Here is a 20,469-nt window from a genome sequence, read left to right as displayed (position 1 = left end):
TAGCCCCACGAGGACATTGGTCCCGGTCCTGCTCGGGTGTGTTTGTGGTCTGTTTTTCTCCATTCACCAGTTCTATGTATTGTCGGTCTGTGTTCCTCCATTCCCCAATCCATTGAGTGGCGGGTCTGTGTTCCTCCATTCCCCAGTGCATTGTGTTGTTGATCTGTGTTCCTCCATTCCCCAGTTCAGTGTGTTGTTGGTCTGTGTTCCTCCATTCCCCAGTTCATTGTGTTGTTGATCTGTGTTCCTCCATTCCCCAGTTCAGTGTGTTGTTGGTCTGTGTTCCTCCATTCCCCAGTTCATTGTGTTGTTGGTCTGTGTTCCTCCATTCCCCAGTTCAGTGTGTTCTCGGTCTGTGTTCCTCCATTCTCCAGTTCATTGTGTTGTTGGTCTGTGTTCCTCCATTCCCCAGTTCAGTGTGTTCTCGGTCTGTGTTCCTCCATTCCCCAGTTCATTGTGTTCTCGGTCTGTGTTCCTCCATTCCCCAGTTCAGTGTGTTCTCGGTCTGTGTTCCTCGATTCTCCAGTTCATTGTGTTGTTGGTCTGTGTTCCTCCATTCCCCAGTTCAGTGTGTTGTTGATATGTGTTCCTCCATTCCCCAGTTCAGTGTGTTGTTGATCTGTGTTCCTCCATTCCCCAGTTCAGTGTGTTGTTGATCTGTGTTCCTCCATTCCCCAGTTCAGTGTGTTCTCGGTCTGTGTTCCTCCATTCCCCAGTTCAGTGTGTTGTTGATCTGTGTTCCTCCATTCCCCAGTTCATTGTGTTGTTGGTCTGTGTTCCTCCATTCCTCAGTTCATTGTGTTCTCGGTCTGTGTTCCTCCATTCCCCAGTTCATTGTGTTGTTGGTCTGTGTTCCTCCATTCCCCAGTTCATTGTGTTGTTGATCTGTGTTCCTCCATTCCCCAGTTCAGTGTGTTCTCGGTCTGTGTTCCTCCATTCCCCAGTTCAATGTGTTGTTGATCTGTGTTCCTCCATTCCCCAGTTCAGTGTGTTCTCGGTCTGTGTTCCTCCATTCCCCAGTTCAGTGTGTTCTCGGTCTGTGTTCCTCCATTCCCCAGTTCAGTGTGTTCTCGGTCTGTGTTCCTCCATTCCCCAGTTCAGTGTGTTCTCGGTCTGTGTTCCTCCATTCCCCAGTTCATTGTGTTGTCGGTCTGTGTTCCTCCATTCCCCAGTTCAGTGTGTTCTCGGTCTGTGTTCCTCCATTCCCCAGTTCAGTGTGTTCTCGGTCTGTGTTCCTCCATTCCCCAGTTCAGTGTGTTCTCGGTCTGTGTTCCTCCATTCCCCAGTTCAATGTGTTGTTGATCTGTGTTCCTCCATTCCCCAGTTCAGTGTGTTCTCGGTCTGTGTTCCTCCATTCCCCAGTTCAGTGTGTTCTCGGTCTGTGTTCCTCCATTCCCCAGTTCATTGTGTTGTCGGTCTGTGTTCCTCCATTCCCCAGTTCAGTGTGTTGTTGGTCTGTGTTCCTCCATTCCCCAGTTCAGTGTGTTGTTGATCTGTGTTCCTCCATTCCCCAGTTCAGTGTATTGTTGGTCTGTGTTCCTCCATTCACCAGTTCAGTGTGTTGTTGGTCTGTGTTCCTCCATTCCCCAGTTCAGTGTGTTGTTGGTCTGTGTTCCTCCATTCCCCAGTTCATTGTGTTGTTGGTCTGTGTTCCTTCATTCCCCAGTTCATTGTGTTGTTGGTCTGTGTTCCTCCATTCCCCAGTTCATTGTGTTGTTGGTCTGTGTTCCTCCATTCCCCAGTTCAGTGTGTTGTTGGTCTGTGTTCCTCCATTCCCCAGTTCAGTGTGTTCTCGGTCTGTGTTCCTCCATTCCTCAGTTCATTGTGTTGTTGGTCTGTGTTCCTCCATTCCCCAGTTCATTGTGTTGTCGGTCTGTGTTCCTTCATTCCCCAGTTCATTGTGTTCTCGGTCTGTGTTCCTCCATTCCCCAGTTCAGTGTGTTGTTGGTCTGTGTTCCTCCATTCCTCAGTTCATTGTGTTGTTGGTCTGTGTTCCTTCATTCCCCAGTTCAGTGTGTTGTTGGTCTGTGTTCCTCCATTCCTCAGTTCATTGTGTTCTCGGTCTGTGTTCCTTCATTCCCCAGCTCAGTGTGTTGTTGGTCTGTGTTCCTCCATTCCCCAGTTCAGTGTGTTGTTGGTCTGTGTTCCTCCATTCCCCAGTTCAGTGTGTTGTTGATCTGTGTTCCTCCATTCCCCAGTTCAGTGTGTTGTTGGTCTGTGTTCCTTCATTCCCCAGTTCATTGTGTTGTTGGTCTGTGTTCCTCCATTCCCCAGTTCAGTGTGTTGTTGATCTGTGTTCCTCCATTCCCCAGTTCAGTGTGTTGTTGATCTGTGTTCCTCCATTCCCCAGTTCAGTGTGTTGTTGATCTGTGTTCCTCCATTCCCCAGTTCAGTGTGTTGTTGGTCTGTGTTCCTCCATTCCCCAGTTCAGTGTGTTCTCGGTCTGTGTTCCTCCATTCCCCAGTTCATTGTGTTGTTGATCTGTGTTCCTCCATTCCCCAGTTCAGTGTGTTGTTGATCTGTGTTCCTCCATTCCCCAGTTCAGTGTGTTGTTGATCTGTGTTCCTCCATTCCCCAGTTCAGTGTGTTGTTGGTCTGTGTTCCTCCATTCCCCAGTTCATTGTGTTCTCGGTCTGTGTTCCTCCATTCCCCAGTTCAGTGTGTTGTTGGTCTGTGTTCCTCCATTCCCCAGTTCAGTGTGTTCTCGGTCTGTGTTCCTCCATTCCCCAGTTCAGTGTGTTGTTGGTCTGTGTTCTTCCCCTCATCACTGATTGTTTTGTTCTCCTCTCTGCAGATCTTTCTGTTCCAGTTGTTGAGAGGTTTGGGTTATTGTCATGGACGGAAAGTGCTGCACCGAGACCTCAAACCCCAGAACCTTCTGATAAATGAAAAAGGGGAGCTGAAACTTGCAGATTTTGGTCAGTTCCAAGAATTCAAGCAACTAAAATGCATCAACAGTTTTAAATACACTTTAAGGACATGTGTTTGCTCATCAGTTTGAGATTTAGTGAAACCTGCAGATCAGCAAATGGTATTGGTTGTCCCTGTTTACAATCACTCGGAGAACGGGTCCTGTGGCTGAGAGGAGCAGCTCGGAGCTCCGTGAATGGACCTGTCGCTTTCTCCCCATTTTACAGGCTGGTTTGGGGCATGTGCAGCTCATGAGCCACATCCAATCACTGCTCCGATTGTCTCTCCATTCTGGAAGATGGTGGGGAATTCCTGCCCACAGATTGTGGGAAGCACATTGTGTGATTAACTGCACCGAAACTCAGGTCTTCGGGGTAGAGATAATGCAATGAACAGCCCTGACTAATCGTCTGGGTGTAAACCTGACCAAGTTCAGCGGGTACTGATTTCAGCTCTCAGAGTGATCTTATCAGTTCTAATTAAAGACTTACGGCTTAACCCAGAAGAGATGAGCTAGTCAATGCTCTTCTGTTTTGGTAGCCTTGCTAAGATAGAAAGTGGGTTCCATATTTCCATTTGAATTACCCTGTTGCTGGCGGCCATTCCTGTGGTGCTGGCTACTGTCCTCACCGCCAGAAATTTCACTGCTGCTTCCAGCCGGTTTTGACTGGGCAGCTGACTGACGGCATGTCAATGAGGCTCATGTGGAGGATAAACACTGGCATGGACTGGTTGGGCCGAATGGCCTGTTCCTTGTGGTAAGTTCAGTGTATTTTGATGACTGTGTCTGTATGTGTGTGTTTGTTAATGTGGATGTGTATGTGTATGTGTGTCTGTGTCTGTCTGTCTGTGTGTGCGTGGGTATGTGTGTGTCTGTGTGTGTGCTTGTATGTGTGTGTGTTTTTGTTTGTGTATGTGTGTGCATGTATGTGTCTGTGTGTGTGTATGTGTGTGTGCATCTGTCTGTATGTGTTTTTGTGTTTGTGTGTGAGTATATGTGTATATCTGTGTGTGTGTCTGTGCACATGTGTGTATGTGTGTGGGTGTGTGTCTGTGTGTGTTCATGCATACGTGTGTGTGTCTGTGTGTGTGTATATGGATGTGTGTGCGCCTGTGTATGTGTGAATCTGTGTATGCGTGTGTCTGTGTGTCTCTGTGTTTTCATGTCTGTTTGTGTGTGTGTCTGTGTGTGTGTGTGTATGTACCTGTGCAGGGTGTGTCTGCGGGTGTGTTTGTATGTGTGTGTCTGTGGGCGTGTCTGTGTGTTCATGCGTACGTGTGTGTGTGTGTTTATGGATGTGTGTGCGCCTGTGTATGTGTGTTAATCTGTGTATGCATGTGTCTGTGTGTCTCTGTGTGTCTCCTTGTCTGTTTGTGTGTGTCTGTATGTGTGTCTGTGTATATCTGTGTATTTGTGTTTGTCTGTATGTGTGTGTATTTGTGTATGTGTGTGTGTGTCTGTGCGTTTGTGTGCCTGTGTGTTTGTGTGTGTGTGTGTCTGTGTGTATGTTTGTGTGTATGTCTGTGTTTGTTTGTGTGTGTGTCTGTGTATGTGCGTGCCTGTGTGTCTGTGTGTGTGTTTGTCTGTGTATATGCGTGTTTGTCTGTGTATGTGTGTTTGTCTGTATGTGTGTGCATTTGTGTATGTATGTGTGTGTGTCTGTGCATTTGTGTGTGTTAGTGTGTGTGTGTATGTGTGCCTGTGTCTGTGCCTATGTGTTTGTGTATGTGTGAGTGTTTGTGTATGTATACGCACGTGTGTATGTGTGGGTGCATCTGTGTGTGTGTGTCTGTGTACATGTGCGTATGTGTGTTTTTGTGTCGGTGTGTTTGTCTGTGTGTGTGCCTGTGTCTATCTGTGTTTGTGTATGTGTGCCTGTGTATGTGTGTGTATGTGCCTGTGTAATGTGTGTCTGTGTGTGTGTATATGGGTGTGTGTGCGCCTGTGTATGTGTGAATCTGTGTATGCGTGTGTCTGTGTGTGTCTCTGTGTTTTCATGTCTGTTTGTGTGTGTGTCTGTGTGTGTGTGTATGTACCTGTGCAGGGTGTGTCTGCGGGTGTGTTTGTATGTGTGTGTCTGTGGGCGTGTGTGCGTGTCTGTGTGTTCATGCGTACGTGTGTGTGTGTGTTTATGGATGTGTGTGCGCCTGTGTATGTGTGTTAATCTGTGTATGCGTGTGTCTGTGTGTCTCTGTGTGTCTCCTTGTCTGTTTGTGTGTGTCTGTATGTGTGTCTGTGTATATCTGTGTATTTGTGTTTGTCTGTATGTGTGTGTATTTGTGTATGTGTGTGTGTGTCTGTGCGTTTGTGTGCCTGTGTGTTTGTGTGTGTGTGTGCCTGTGTGTATGTTTGTGTGTATGTCTGTGTTTGTTTGTGTGTGTGTCTGTGTATGTGCGTGCCTGTGTGTCTGTGTGTGTGTTTGTCTGTGTATGTGCGTGTTTGTCTGTGTATGTGTGTTTGTCTGTATGTGTGTGCATTTGTGTATGTATGTGCGTGTGTCTGTGCATTTGTGTGTGTTAGTGTGTGTGTATGTGTGCCTGTGTCTGTGCCTATGTGTTTGTGTATGTGTGAGTGTTTGTGTATGTATACGCACGTGTGTATGTGTGGGTGCATCTGTGTGTGTGTGTCTGTGTGCATGTGCGTATGTGTGTTTTTGTGTCGGTGTGTTTGTCTGTGTGTGTGCCTGTGTCTATCTGTGTTTGTGTATGTGTGCCTGTGTATGTGTGTGTATGTGCCTGTGTAATGTGTGTCTGTGGGTGTGTGTGTCTGTGTGTCTGTGGGCGTGTGTGCCTGTATGTGTGTGTGTCTGTGTGTGTGTATATAGATGTGTGTGCGCCTGTGTATGTGTGTGAATCTGTGTATGCGTGTGTCTGTGTGTGTGTGTCTATGTGTGTGTGCCTGTGTCTGTGCCTATGTGCTTATGTCTGAGTGTTTGTATGTGTGTGCGTCTGTGTGTCCGTCTGTGTATGTGTATGTCTGTGTCCATCTGTGTGTGTGTGTTTGTGTATGTCTGTGTGTGTGTGTGTGTTTGTGTATGTCTGTGTGTGTATGTTTGTGTATGTGCCTGTGTAGTGTGTATCTGTGTGTTTTTGATCTATAGTCTGAAAGGTCTCCATTTCCTCCTCCAGGATTGGCTAGAGCCAAGTCAGTGCCTACGAAGACCTACTCCAATGAGGTGGTGACTCTGTGGTACAGACCACCAGATGTTCTGTTGGGCTCGACAGAGTACTCCACACCCATCGACATGTGGTGAGACCCATTACCTGATCTCTTCATCTTTGGGGGTCGTGAGTGCGGGGGTAGTAGTGAGTTTGGGGTAGTGATGCGGGGGTAGTAGTGAGTTTGGGGGTAGTGATGTGGGGGTAGTAATGAGTTTGGGGGTCGTGAGTGCGGGGGTAGTAGTGAGTTTGGGGGTCGTGAGTGCGGGGGTAGTAGTGAGTTTGGGTGTCGTGAGTGCGGGGGTAATAGTGAGTTTGGGGGTAGTGAGTGCGGGAGTGGTAGTGAGTTTGGGGGTCGTGAGTGCGGGGGTAGTAGTGAGTGCGGGATAGTAGTGAGTTTGGGGGTCGTGAGTGCGGCGGTAGTTGTGAGTTTCGGGGTAGTGATGCAGGGCTAGTGTGTGTGGGGGTAGTAGTGAATTTGGGGGTAGTGAGTGCGGGGGTAGTAGTGAGTTTGGGGTAGTGATGCAGGGGTAGTAGTGAGTTTGAGGGTAGTGTGTGCGGGGGTAGTAGTGAGTTTGGGGGTAGTGATTCGGGGGTAGTGAGTGCGGGGGTGGTAGTGAGTTTGGGGGTAGTAGTGAGTGCAGGGGTAGTAGTGAGTTTGGGGGTAGTGATGCGGGGGTAGTAGTGAGTTTGGGGGTAGTGATGCGGGGGTAGTAGTGAGTTTGAGGGTAGCGAGTGCGGGGGTAGTGAGTTTGTGGGTAGCAGTGAGTTTGGGGGTAGTGATGCGGGGGTAGTGATGCGGGGGTAGTAGTGAGTTTGGGGGTAGTGATGCGGGGGTAGTAGTGAGTTTGGGGGTAGTGATGCGGGTGTAGTAGTGAGTTTGGGGGTAGTGATGCGGGGGTAGTAGTGAGTTTGGGGGTAGTGAGTTTGTGGGTAGCAGTGAGTTTGGGGGTAGTGATGCGGGGGTAGTAGTGAGTTTGGGGGTAGTGTGTGCGGGGGTAGTAGTGAGTTTGGGGGTAGTGATTCGGGGGTAGTGAGTGCGGGGGTGGTAGTGAGTGCAGGGGTAGTAGTGAGTGCAGGAGTAGTAGTGAGTTTGGGGGTAGTGATGCGGGGGTAGTAGTGAGTTTGGGGGTAGTGTGTGCGGGGGTAGTGTGTGCGGGGGTAGTAGTGAGTTTGGGGGTAGTGATTCGGGGGTAGTGAGTGCGGGGGTGGTAGTGAGTTTAGGCGTAGTAGTGAGTGCAGGAGTAGTAGTGAGTTTGGGGGTAGTGATGCGGGGGTAGTAGTGAGTTTGGGGGTAGTGATGCGGGGGTAGTAGTGAGTTTGGGGGTAGTGATGCGGGGGTAGTAGTGAGTTTGGGGGTAGTGATGCGGGGGTAGTAGTGAGTTTGGGGGTAGTGATGCGGGGGTAGTAGTGAGTTTGGGGGTAGTGATGCGGGGGTAGTAGTGAGTTTGGGGGTAGCGAGTGCGGGGGTAGTAGTGAGTTTGGGGGTAGTGATGCGGGGGTAGTAGTGAGTTTGGGGGTAGTGTGTGCGGGGGTAGTGTGTGCGGGGGTAGTAGTGAGTTTGTGGGTAGCGTGTGCGGGGTTAGTGTGTGCGGGGGTAGTAGTGAGTTTGGGGGTAGTGTGTGCGGGGGTAGTAGTGAGTTTGGGGGTAGTGTGTGCGGGGGTAGTGTGTGCGGGGGTAGTAGTGAGTTTGGGGGTAGTGATTCGGGGGTAGTGAGTGCGGGGGTGGTAGTGAGTGCAGGGGTAGTAGTGAGTGCAGGAGTAGTAGTGAGTTTGGGGGTAGTGATGCGGGGGTAGTAGTGAGTTTGGGGGTAGTGTGTGCGGGGGTAGTAGTGAGTTTGGGGGTAGTGAGTGCGGGGGTAGTAGTGAGTTTGGGGGTAGTGATTCGGGGGTAGTGAGTGCGGGGGTGGTAGTGAGTGCAGGGGTAGTAGTGAGTGCAGGAGTAGTAGTGAGTTTGGGGGTAGTGTTCGGGGTAGTAGTGAGTTTGGGGGTAGTGATGCGGGGGTAGTAGTGAGTTTGGGGGTAGTGATGCGGGGTAGTAGTGAGTTTGGGGGTAGTGATGCGGGGGTAGTAGTGAGTTTGGGGGTCGTGATGCGGGGTTAGTAGTGAGTTTGGGGGTAGTGATGCAGGGGTAGTAGTGAGTTTGGGGGTAGTGATGCGGGGGTAGTAGTGAGTTTGGGGTAGTGTTCGGGGTAGTAGTGAGTTTGGGGGTAGTGATGCGGGGGTAGTAGTGAGTTAGGGGGTAGTGATGCGGGGGTAGTAGTGAGTTTGGGGGTCGTGATGCGGGGTTAGTGAGTTTGGGGGTAGTGATGCGGGGGTAGTAGTGAGTTTGGGGGTAGTGTTCGGGGTAGTAGTGAGTTTGGGGGTAGTGTTCGGGGTAGTAGTGAGTTTGGGGGTAGTGATGCGGGGGTAGTAGTGAGTTTGGGGGTAGTGATGCGGGTGTAGTAGTGAGTTTGGGGGTAGTGATGCGGGGGTAGTAGTGAGTTTGGGGGTAGTGATGCGGGGGTAGTAGTGAGTTTGGGGGTCGTGATGCGGGGTTAGTGAGTTTGGGGGTAGTGATGCGGGGGTAGTAGTGAGTTTGGGGGTAGTGTTCGGGGTAGTAGTGAGTTTGGGGGTAGTGTTCAGGGTAGTCGTGAGTTTGGGGGTAGTGATGCGGGGGTAGTAGTGAGTTTGGGGGTCGTGATGCGGGGGTAGTAGTGAGTTTGGGGGTAGTGATGCGGGGGTAGTAGTGAGTTTGGGGGTCGTGATGCGGGGTTAGTAGTGAGTTTGGGGGTAGTGATGCGGGGGTAGTAGTGAGTTTGGGGGTAGTGTTCGGGGTAGTAGTGAGTTTGGGGGTAGTGATGCGGGGGTAGTAGTGAGTTTGGGGGTAGTGATGTGGGGGTAGTAGTGAGTTTGGGGGTAGTGATGCGGGGGTAGTAGTGAGTTTGGGGGTAGTGTTCGGGGTAGTAGTGAGTTTGGGGGTAGTGATGCGGGGGTAGTAGTGAGTTTGGGGGTAGTGATGTGGGGGTAGTAGTGAGTTTGGGGGTAGTGATGCGGGGGTAGTAGTGAGTTTGGGGGTAGTGTTCGGGGGTAATCAGGGTCGTTAATGAACGTGTTAATGAATCTGGTCTTTCCCCAGATGAGATTTTAAACTGGTACAATATTGAGTTTAGAGGGAAACTTTAGGAGTGTGCTGGCTCTCTCCCGTTTAAATGTTTTCTCCCTCTCCCCCGGGATGGGGTTACAGTGACGTTCGGTATGGATGAGATCGTGGTAATGGGAACCCAGTCGTGAGTTCCAGTACCTTTCCTGGTTCACTTTCCAAAACTACTACAACTCACAGCCTCTGGTTTCATGTCCTGTAACACACTTCGGGTTTGTTTAAATGCGTCTGACTTCTGCCACTTCCATTTTTTTTTCCTCTTCTGAACCTTCACAATCTACTTTATTCCCCTCATTGGTTCCTTGTGTCGTTGTGTTGTCTGGGGAGTGATCGATCACAGCCTCCTCTGCCCGCCCTCCCCCGCCTCCATCACCACCCACTTGGCTCATTGTACGTGTACTATCTCTCTTAACTCTCAACTCTTCTTGGAGCTGTTGTATCTCTTTCTGACATTCAACATGGGACACTGAGGAGGGAATTTAGGTCAGGGGGAGAGGGGGTTAATTTCTGATATACCTGATACCCGACCCCCAACCCGCCTACTTCCAGTTTAACCAGGGTGGGTTGGGGGTGCGGGGCGGGTAACCTGCTGTCGAGAGGGGGGGTCAGTAATTTAAATATGTTAATGAGGCTGCGTGGCTCGGATTTTAGCAGCCTTTTATATTTAACGACTGTGGGCTGGGTTTCCCAGGGCTCAGGAAACCCAGCAACTGAAGGGAGGCGAGAACAGCTGGATCCAGCAGGTAAATGCTTTTCCAGCACTGCTTGTGAGCCAGGAGGAGCAGGAGGGCTTCTCCCCGGCCCGTCAAGGTAACCTGCCATGATTGGCCTCCCTCCGCCCCCCGATCCTCCGACCCTCCCCAATCCTCAGACCCCACCCTCCCTCCGCTCCCTGGCTGCGGCATTGTGCCACAGGCCTCCCCAGCCAGCCTTCCAATCTGGCTGGCTGTCAGCCGGGAAATGGAGAAAAAAATTCAAATCAGGTCCTGGCTTTGTATTCGTCAGGACATCCACGTTCCCCGTACTTCCGGGTTTCCCAGCCACTACAAGACTCTCCCTCTCCCTCCCCATAAATATCGGGGCCAGTGTCTCTTTTCATCCTCCTGGACCATTGCATCCACTCGCAAATCACTATTCTGTTGCTTTAACGGAGGACACTTGATCTGGGATCCTAGATTTATGTATCATAGTAACATAGCAGGTACAGCACAGGAGGAGGCCAATCGGCCCATCGTATCTACTGGCTCTTTGAAGAGCTATCCATTTAGTTCCACTCCCCTGCTCTTTCCCCATAGCCCTGTAATCTTTTTCCCTTCAAGTATTTATCCAATTCCCTTTTGAAAGTTATTATTGAATTTGCTTCCACCGCCCTTTCAGGCAGTGAATTCCAGATCAGAACAACTCGTTGCGTAAAAAAATGTTTCCTCATGTCGCCTCTGGCTCTTTTGCCAATCACCTTAAATCTGTGTCCTCTGGTTACCGACCCTTCTGCCACTGGAAACAGTTTCTCCTTATTTACTCTATCAAACCGTTCATGATTTTGAACACCTCTATCAAATCTCCATTTAACCTTCTCTGTTCTAAGGAGAACAACCCCAGCTTCTCCAGTCTCTCCACATAACTGAAGTCCCTCATCCCTGGAACCATTCTAGTAAATCTCTTCTGCACCCTCTCTAAGGCCTTGACATCCTTCCTAAAGTGTGGTGCCCAGAATTGAACACAGTATTCCAGCTGAGGCCTAACCAGTGTTTTATAAAGGTTTAGCATAACTTCCTTGCTTTTATACTCTATGCCTCTGTTTATAAAGCCCAGGAGCCCATATGCTTTTTAACAGCCTTCTCAACTTGTCCTGCCACCTTCAAAGATTTGTGTTTGTACACCCCCAGGTCTCTCTGTTCCTGCACTCCCTTTAAAATTTTAAATTGTACCATTTAGTTTATATTGCCTCTCCTCATTCTTTCTACCAAAATGCAACACTTCACACTTCTGTGTGTTAAATTTCATCTGCCATGTGTCTGCCCATTTCACCAGTCTGTCCATGTGATCCTGAATCCTCCACATTCTTTACTACATTTCTGAGTTTCGTGTCATCTGCAAACTTTGAAATTATACCCTCTATACCCAAGTCCAGGTCATTAATATATATTAAAAAGAGCAGTGGTCCTAATACTGACCCCTGGGGAACACCACTGTATACTTCCCTCCAGTCTGAAAAACAACCGTTCACCACTACTCTCTGCTTTCTGTCCTTTAGCCAATTTTGTATCCACGCTGCCACTGTCCCTTTAATCCCATGGGCTTTAATTTTGCTAACAAGATGTGATGCTTAATGAAATGCCTTTTGAAAGTCCATATACACAACATCAACCACACTACCCTCATCAACCCTCTCCGTTACTTCATCAAAGAACTCAATCAAGTTAGTCAAAGATGATTTTCCTTTAACAAATCCCTGCTGACTTTCATTTATTAGCCCATATTTTTCCAAGTGCCAATTAATTTTGTCCCAGATTATTGTCTCTAAAAGTTTCCCCACCACTAACGTTAGGCTGACTGGCCTGTAATTGCCAGGTTTATCCCCCTCCCCTTTTTTGAACAGGGGTGAAACATTTGCAATCCTCCAGTCCTCTGGCACCATCCCCATATCTAAAGAGGATTGGAAGATTGTGGCCAGAGCCTCTGCAATTTCCACCCTTACTTCCCTCAGTAACTGAGGATGTATCCCATCTGGACCAGGTGACTTCTCTACTTTGAGTACTGCCAATCTTTTAAGTACCTCCTCTTTGTCTATTTTGATCCTATCCAATATCGCTACTACCTCCTCCTTTACTGCTATATTGGTGGCATCCTCTTCTCTAGTGAAGACCAATGTGAAGTATTCATTTAGTACCTCACCCATGTCCTCTGCCTCCACAAGAAGATCTCCTTTTTTGTCCCTAATCGGTCCCACCCTTCCTTTGATTACTCTTTTACTATTTATATGTTTATAAAAGACTTATGGGTTCCCTTTTATTTTACCTGCTAATCTATTCCCGTACTCTCTCTTTGCCCCTCTTATTCCCTTTTTTAGATCCCCTCTGTACTTCCTGTATTTAGCCTGGTTCTCTACTGTATTATGAACATTAAATTTGTCATAAGCCTCCTTTTTCTATTTCATTTTTATCTCTATATCTTTAGTCATCCAGGGAGCTCGAGCTTTGGATGCCTTTCCTTTCCCCCTTGTGGGAATGTGTCTACTCTGTACCTGAACCATCTCCTCCCTGAAGGCCTCTCATTGTTCAATTACTGTTTTGTCCACCAATTTTTGATTCCAATCCATCTGGGCAAGATCCCTTTTTAACTCACTGAAATTAACCCTCCTCCAGTTAAGTATTTTGACATTTGTTTATTCCTTGCCCTTTTCCATAACTATTCTAAACCTGATGATATTATGCTCCCCACTGAAACATGCTCCAACTGCCCCACTTCATTCCCCAGAACAAGATCCAGCACTGCTTCCTTCCACATTAGGCTGGAAACACACTGTTCCAGAAAGTTCTTTTGTACACATTTCAGGAATTCCTCCCCCTCTTTCCCCTTCACACTGTTACTGTTCCAGTCTATGTTGGGATAATTGAAGTCCCCCATTATCACTACACTATAGTTCTTGCATCTTTCTGTAATTTGCCTGCAAATTTGCTCCTCTAAATGCCCGCCATTTGGTGGCCGATAGTATAAACCCAGTAACATAATAGCTCCTCTATTGTTCCTTAATTCTGACAAATTTGCTTGAGTTCTTTGAGGATATAACGTACAGGGTGGATAAAGGGGAACCAGTGGACGTAGTGTATTTGGACTTCCAGAAGGCATTCGACAAGGTGCCACATAAAAGATTATTGCTCAAGATAAAGAACCACTGGATTGGGGGTAATATTCTGGCATGGGTGGAGGATTGGTTATCTAACAGGAAGCAGAGAGTTGGGATAAATGGTACATTCTCGGACTGGCAACCAGTAGCCAGTGGTGTTCCACAGGGGTCGGTGCTGGGTCCCCAACTCTTTACAATCTATATTAACGATTTGGAGGAGGGGACCGAGTGTAACATATCAAAGTTTGCAGATGATACAAAGATGGGAGGGAAAGTAGAGAGTGAGGAGGACATAAAAAACCTACAAGGGGATATAGACAGGCTGGGTGAGTGGGCGGAGATTTGGCAGATGCAATACAATATTGGAAAATGTGAGGTTATGCACTTTGGCAGGAAAAATCGGAGAGCAAGTTATTATCTTAATGGCGAGAAACTGGAAAGTACTGCAGTACAAAGGGATCTGGGGGTCCTAGTGCAAGAAAACCAAAAAGTTAGTTTGCAGGTGCAGCAGGTGATCAAGAAGGCCAACGGAATGTTGGCTTTTATTGCTCGGGGGATAGAATATAAAAACAGGGAGGTATTGCTGCAGTTATATAAGGTATTGGTGAGACCGCACCTGGAATACTGCATACAGTTTTGGTGTCCATACTTAAGAAAAGACATACTTGCTCTCGAGGCAGTACAAAGAAGGTTCACTCGGTTAATCCCGGGGATGAGGGGGCGGACATATGAGGAGAGGTTGAGTAGATTGGGACTCTACTCATTGGAGTTCAGAAGAATGAGAGGCGATCTTATTGAAACATATAAGATTGTGAAGGGGCTTGATCGGGTGGATGCGGTAAGGATGTTCCCAAGGATGGGTGAAACTAGAACTAGGGGGCATAATCTTAGAATAAGGGGCTGCTCTTTCAAAACTGAGATGAGGAGAAACTTCTTCACTCAGAGAGTGGTAGGTCTGTGGAATTTGCTGCCCCAGGAAGCTGTGGAAGCTACATCATTAAATAAATTTAAAACAGAAATAGACAGTTTCCTAGAAGTAAAGGGAATTAGGGGTTACGGGGAGCGGGCAGGAAATTGGACATGAATTTAGATTTGAGGTTAGGATCAGATCAGCCATGATCTTATTGAATGGCGGAGCAGGCTCGAGGGGCCGATTGGCCTACTCCTGCTCCTATTTCTTATGTTCTTATGTTCTTATATTGGTCATTGAGATGCATGTAGGACATAACATTCGTGCTGACTGGTGATTTCTATGATTGCTGCAATAGGCCAGGGCCTATCTGCCAGGGGGTCCAGATATTGCGAGTGGCTAGCACCACTTAAAGGCAGCGTGTACCTCTTAAAGGGAAGGTGCATTGTGGCGCCAGGAAGTGGTGGAAGTCAATTGTGAAGTGAATCTGTGCTGCAATGTAGTGAAGCCTGGTGATGATGGGACTTCTGGAATTTTTAATGAGCAACAACTGAGCTGCTCAATGTTTGCGGGGCTCTGATATTTGTAAAATATAAGATATGGGTCTGCACGGAGCCTGAACGGAGATCAGACATCACACACATAAAACGCAGATGCAGGTCCTGTCCCTATGTTTACAAACTGTTGTATTATTTTAAAACATTGAATAAAGGTTGCGCATTACTAAATCCCACATCCTCCAATCTGCCGATCTGAGTTTGTACCAGGAATGTGAGAGTGCGTGCACCAAGGTTCTCTGCTGATGCACTAGAGGCCTTGGTGCAAGAGGTGGACAGAAGGAGGGACATCCTATATCCGCAGGAGGGCAAGAGGCCCTCCAGACATATGCTCCCAAGGCAGTGGGAGGCAGTAGGGGACGAAGCCAATGCCAGGCGCACAGCACCACGAACATGGATGCAGTGCAGGAAGAAGTTCAATGCTTTGACACAAGTGGTCAAGATGAGTGAGGTCAACTGTCAAGTGGTGTCTCCTACCAACTGCACCACTAGCCACACACACTGCTCCACACACTACACCCCCCATCACCCGCATACCAACAAACTCTTTCAATCAGTACTCAACTCTTTCAGTCAGATGCTTCCTCTCACCCTCACACATTACCTCTGTTGCAAGCCACACACCCACAACACACAGGTCACACACACTGGCAGCTATTCATCCATGAAGCCATATTATCCAAACATCTTGCAGGACACTCACCGACACACATCCCACTTTCTTGCAGGAGAAGATGGCGCATAACAGAAGGCAACAAGTGGCAGTGGCTCCATGGAACATGAACCTGCTGTCCTCTCTCAGGATGACAGCACTCCTGTCCCACCCCTGCCACTCCGCCAGTGCCCTTGCTGTTGCTGTCAGCGAGCCAGCCCACTCCTTGTAGAGTTTGAAACTTTATTATAGTAACATAGGAAGATAGAAACAGGAGTAGGCAATTTAGCCCCTTGAGCATGTTCCGCCATTCAATGAGATCATGGTTGATCTGTGACCTAACTCCATATACTTGCCTTAGCCCCATATCCCTTAATACAGTTGGTTAACAAAAATCCATCAATCTCAGATTTAAAATGAACAATTGAGCTAGCATCAATTGCCGTTTGCGGACGAGAGTTCCAAACTTCTCCCACCCTTTGCGAGTAGAACCGTTTCTAAATGCACTCCTGCAAGTTCCAGCTCTAAATGTTAGACTATGTCCCCTCGTCCTGGTATTCAAGTATAGGAAACCTCCAAAAACAGGTACAAATACATCAGCAGCCAAAACGAATCCAACAACTAACCTGCAAATCCTGCATGGTCTCTTTAAATAGCGCAGGTGGTGGGTCCTCCATGCTGTTTAAGACCCGTTGAGCTGTGCGAGGTTGGCTGGGCGTTGAGTTCCAAAATCACATCTGTCGCTTTAAATCATTGTTGCACACTGATCCACCACAGATTCTCCCTACTTTACACGGTGCTGTGTCCGTTAGCTGCGCGTGCATTTGGGATGCCATTTTCGGAGTTTAGGAGGCCACGTAGTACCTACAAAATGGGCGCTGTGGGGCCCAATTTGGCCCCTTCTGTCTTTGACCCTCACTCAACTACATCATCCCTTTCCAGTGTTATAATAGTTTCTTTGATCAATACTGCCACCCCCACCTCCTTTCTTTCCTTCCCTATCTTTCCTGAATACCCCATAGCCAGGAATATTAAGTACCCAATCCTCCCCTTCTTTGAGCGGGGTCTCTGTTATTGCCACTGTATCACAGTCCCATGTGGTGACTTGAGCCTGCAGCTCACCAGCCTTATTTACCACGCTACGTGCATTTACACACACGCATTCCAAATTCATCTTAGACTGCCTCGCATTTGCCCCTGTCTGATCCCTCCTATTTCTGAACTATTCTTTACTCTAGTGCTACTTGTCCTCCCAGCCCTCTGTGCACCTTCTTTCTCCTCTCTAATGTTTCCTCTTGGTGCCCATCCCCCTGCCATGTTAGTTTAAACCCTCCCCCAAAGCACAAGTGAACCTCCCCGCGAGGACATTGGTCCAGGCTCTGTTGAGGTGTATCCTGTCCATCTTGTACAGATCCCTCCTGCCCCAGAACTGGTCCCAATGCCCCAGGAATCTGAAGCCCTCCCTCCTGCACCATCTCTCCAGCCACATGTTAACCTGACTTATCCGACTATTCCTTTACTCACTAGCACACAGCACTGGGAGTAATCCAGGGAGTACGACCTTTGAGGTACTACCTGCTTTTTAACTCCTTCCAAGCTCCTGAGTCTCTGAGTGCAGGACCTCGGCCATTTTCCTTCCAATGTCATTGGTTCCCACATGGACCACGACTTCTGGCTGTTCCTCTTCCCCCCTCAAAATGTTCTGCACCCTCTCAATCACATTCTTTACCCTGTCACCAGCGAGGCAGCTCGCCATGAGGGACTCACATCGGGGGTTGCAGAAACGCCTGTCCGTCCCCCTGACTATCGAATCCCCTATAACAACTGCATTCCTTGTACCCCCCCGGGGAAGTCGAGACTCCCACAGTGCCGTGGATTTGCTTCTGACTGCACTCCCCCAAGGTGTCAACACCTTCACTGGGATTCAACACTCAATACCTGTTTGGGAGTGCCACAGTCCCAGGGAATTCCTGCACTGCTGCCTGTTCCTCCTAGTCTGTCTGGTGGTCAGCCACTCCCTCTTGGTCTGAACTCTCCATAGCTGTGGGATGACCACCTACTGAAAGATGCTATACACAAAACTCTCAGCTTCCCGTATGCACGAGAGTGACACCAGCCGCCCCTCGAGATCAGAAACTCTGAGCTCCAGCTCGGCAGTCGATGGCACTTCCTGAACATGTGGTTTTCCAGGACACACAAAGTGTTCTGGAGTTCCCACATGGCACGGGATGTCCATGGGACAGACCCCAGCTGACCTGCCATGTGAGCTAATGATTATTTAAACTGTTTGTTTAGATTTCAGTCGATTTAACTATACACTGAAAGTCTAACCATTAAAAAAAACACTAACCAAAAACTTAAATACTCACACTAACTTAACACGAACCACCAAAAACCTTAACCAATAAACTAAATAATTATCTGCAACATACCCCCACCCCTCTCCCCACTTTATACACTCAGGTCCCCCTCTCCCCACTTTATACACTCAGGTCCCCCTCTCCCCACTTTGTACACTCAGGTCCCCCTCTCCCCACTTTATACACTCAGGTCCCCCTCTCCCCACTTTATACACTCAGGTCCCCCTCTCCCCACTTTGTACACTCAGGTCCCCCTCTCCCCACTTTGTACACTCAGGTCCCCCTCTCCCCACTTTGTACACTCAGGTCCCCCTCTCCCCACTTTATACACTCAGGTCCCCCTCTCCCCACTTTGTACACTCAGCTCCCCCTCTCCCCACTTTGTACACTCAGGTCCCCCTCTCCCCACTTTGTACACTCAGGTCCCCCTCTCCCCACTTTGTACACTCAGGTCCCCCTCTCCCCACTTTGTACACTCAGGTCCCCCTCTCCCCACTTTGTACACTCAGGTCCCCCTCTCCCCACTTTATACACTCAGGTCCCCCTCTCCCCACTTTGTACACTCAGGTCCCCCTCTCCCCACTTTGTACACTCAGGTCCCCCTCTCCCCACTTTATACACTCAGGTCCCCTCTCCCCACTTTATACACTCAGGTCCCCCTCTCCCCACTTTATACACTCAGGTCCCCCTCTCCCCACTTTGTACACTCAGGTCCCCCTCTCCCCACTTTATACACTCAGGTCCCCCTCTCCCCACTTTGTACACTCAGGTCCCCCTCTCCCCATTTTATACACTCAGGTCCCCCTCTCCCCACTTTGTACACTCAGGTCCCCCTCTCCCCACTTTATACACTCAGGTCCCCCTCTCCCCACTTTGTACACTCAGGTCCCCCTCTCCCCATTTTATACACTCAGGTCCCCCTCTCCCCACTTTGTACACTCAGGTCCCCCTCTCCCCACTTTATACACTCAGGTCCCCCTCTCCCCACTTTATACACTCAGGTCCCCCTCTCCCCACTTTGTACACTCAGGTCCCCCTCTCCCCACTTTATACACTCAGGTCCCCCTCTCCCCACTTTATACACTCAGGTCCCCCTCTCCCCACTTTATACACTCAGGTCCCCCTCTCCCCACTTTGTACACTCAGGTCCCCCTCTCCCCATTTTATACACTCAGGTCCCCCTCTCCCCATTTTATACACTCAGGTCCCCCTCTCCCCACTTTATACACTCAGGTCCCCCTCTCCCCACTTTATACACTCAGATCCCCCTCTCCCCACTTTATACACTCAGGGGCCCCTCTCCCCACTTTGTACACTCAGGTCCCCCTCTCCCCATTTTATACACTCAGGTCCCCCTCTCCCCACTTTGTACACTCAGGTCCCCCTCTCCCCACTTTATACACTCAGGTCCCCCTCTCCCCACTTTATACACTCAGGTCCCCCTCTCCCCACTTTGTACACTCAGGTCCCCCTCTCCCCACTTTATACACTCAGGTCCCCCTCTCCCCACTTTATACACTCAGGTTCCCCCTCTCCCCACTTTATACACTCAGGTCCCCCTCTCCCCACTTTATACACTCAGGTCCCCCTCTCCCCACTTTGTACACTCAGCTCCCCCTCTCCCCACTTTATACACTCAGGTCCCCTCTCCCCACTTTATACACTCAGGTCCCCCTCTCCCCACTTTATACACTCAGATCCCCCTCTCCCCACTTTATACACTCAGGTCCCCCTCTCCCCACTTTGTACACTCAGGTCCCCCTCTCCCCACTTTATACACTCAGGTCCCCTCTCCCCACTTTATACACTCAGGTCCCACTCTCCCCACTTTATACACTCAGGTCCCACTCTCCCCACTTTATACACTCAGGTCCCCCTCTCCCCACTTTATACACTCAGGTCCCCCTCTCCCCACTTTATACACTCAGGTCCCCCTCTCCCCACTTTATACACTCAGGTCCCCCTCTCCCCACTTTATACACTCAGGTCCCCCTCTCCCCACTTTATACACTCAGGTCCCCCTCTCCCCACTTTATACACTCAGGTCCCCCTCTCCCCACTTTATACACTCAGGTCCCCCTCTCCCCACTTTGTACACTCAGCTCCCCCTCTCCCCACTTTATACACTCAGGTCCCCTCTCCCCACTTTATACACTCAGGTCCCCCTCTCCCCACTTTATACACTCAGGTCCCCCTCTCCCCACTTTGTACACTCAGGTCCCCCTCTCCCCACTTTGTACACTCAGGTCCCCCTCTCCCCACTTTATACACTCAGGTCCCCTCTCCCCACTTTATACACTCAGGTCCCCCTCTCCCCACTTTATACACTCAGGTCCCCCTCTCCCCACTTTGTACACTCAGGTCCCCCTCTCCCCACTTTATACACTCAGGTCCCCCTCTCCCCACTTTGTACACTCAGGTCCCCCTCTCCCCATTTTATACACTCAGGTCCCCCTCTCCCCACTTTGTACACTCAGGTCCCCCTCTCCCCACTTTGTACACTCAGGTCCCCCTCTCCCCACTTTATACACTCAGGTCCCCCTCTCCCCACTTTATACACTCAGGGGCCCCTCTCCCCACTTTGTACACTCAGGTCCCCCTCTCCCCATTTTATACACTCAGGTCCCCCTCTCCCCACTTTGTACACTCAGGTCCCCCTCTCCCCACTTTATACACTCAGGTCCCCCTCTCCCCACTTTGTACACTCAGGTCCCCCTCTCCCCACTTTATACACTCAGGTCCCCCTCTCCCCACTTTGTACACTCAGGTCCCCCTCTCCCCACTTTATACACTCAGGTCCCCCTCTCCCCACTTTGTACACTCAGGTCCCCCTCTCCCCATTTTATACACTCAGGTCCCCCTCTCCCCATTTTATACACTCAGGTCCCCCTCTCCCCACTTTATACACTCAGGTCCCCCTCTCCCCACTTTG

At 49.4% G+C, this 20,469-nt stretch overlaps 1 protein-coding gene across 1 annotated transcript in view; it reads left to right on the top strand.

The window, feature by feature from the left end:
- The window catches only part of LOC137333944 (cyclin-dependent kinase 16-like), a 430,097-nt gene that overhangs the window by 317,222 nt on the left and 92,406 nt on the right, over positions 1-20,469 (top strand). The window contains exons 8-9 of the mRNA XM_067998297.1: positions 2,795-2,918; positions 6,040-6,160. Of these exons, the coding sequence (XP_067854398.1) occupies positions 2,795-2,918; positions 6,040-6,160 (245 nt within the window). The remainder of the gene's footprint in view (positions 1-2,794; positions 2,919-6,039; positions 6,161-20,469) is intronic.

This window comes from Heptranchias perlo, chromosome 17, assembly GCF_035084215.1.
Source record: "Heptranchias perlo isolate sHepPer1 chromosome 17, sHepPer1.hap1, whole genome shotgun sequence".
NCBI classification, from domain to species: Eukaryota; Metazoa; Chordata; class Chondrichthyes; order Hexanchiformes; family Hexanchidae; genus Heptranchias; species Heptranchias perlo.
This window is presented reverse-complemented; position numbering and strand designations above follow the sequence as displayed.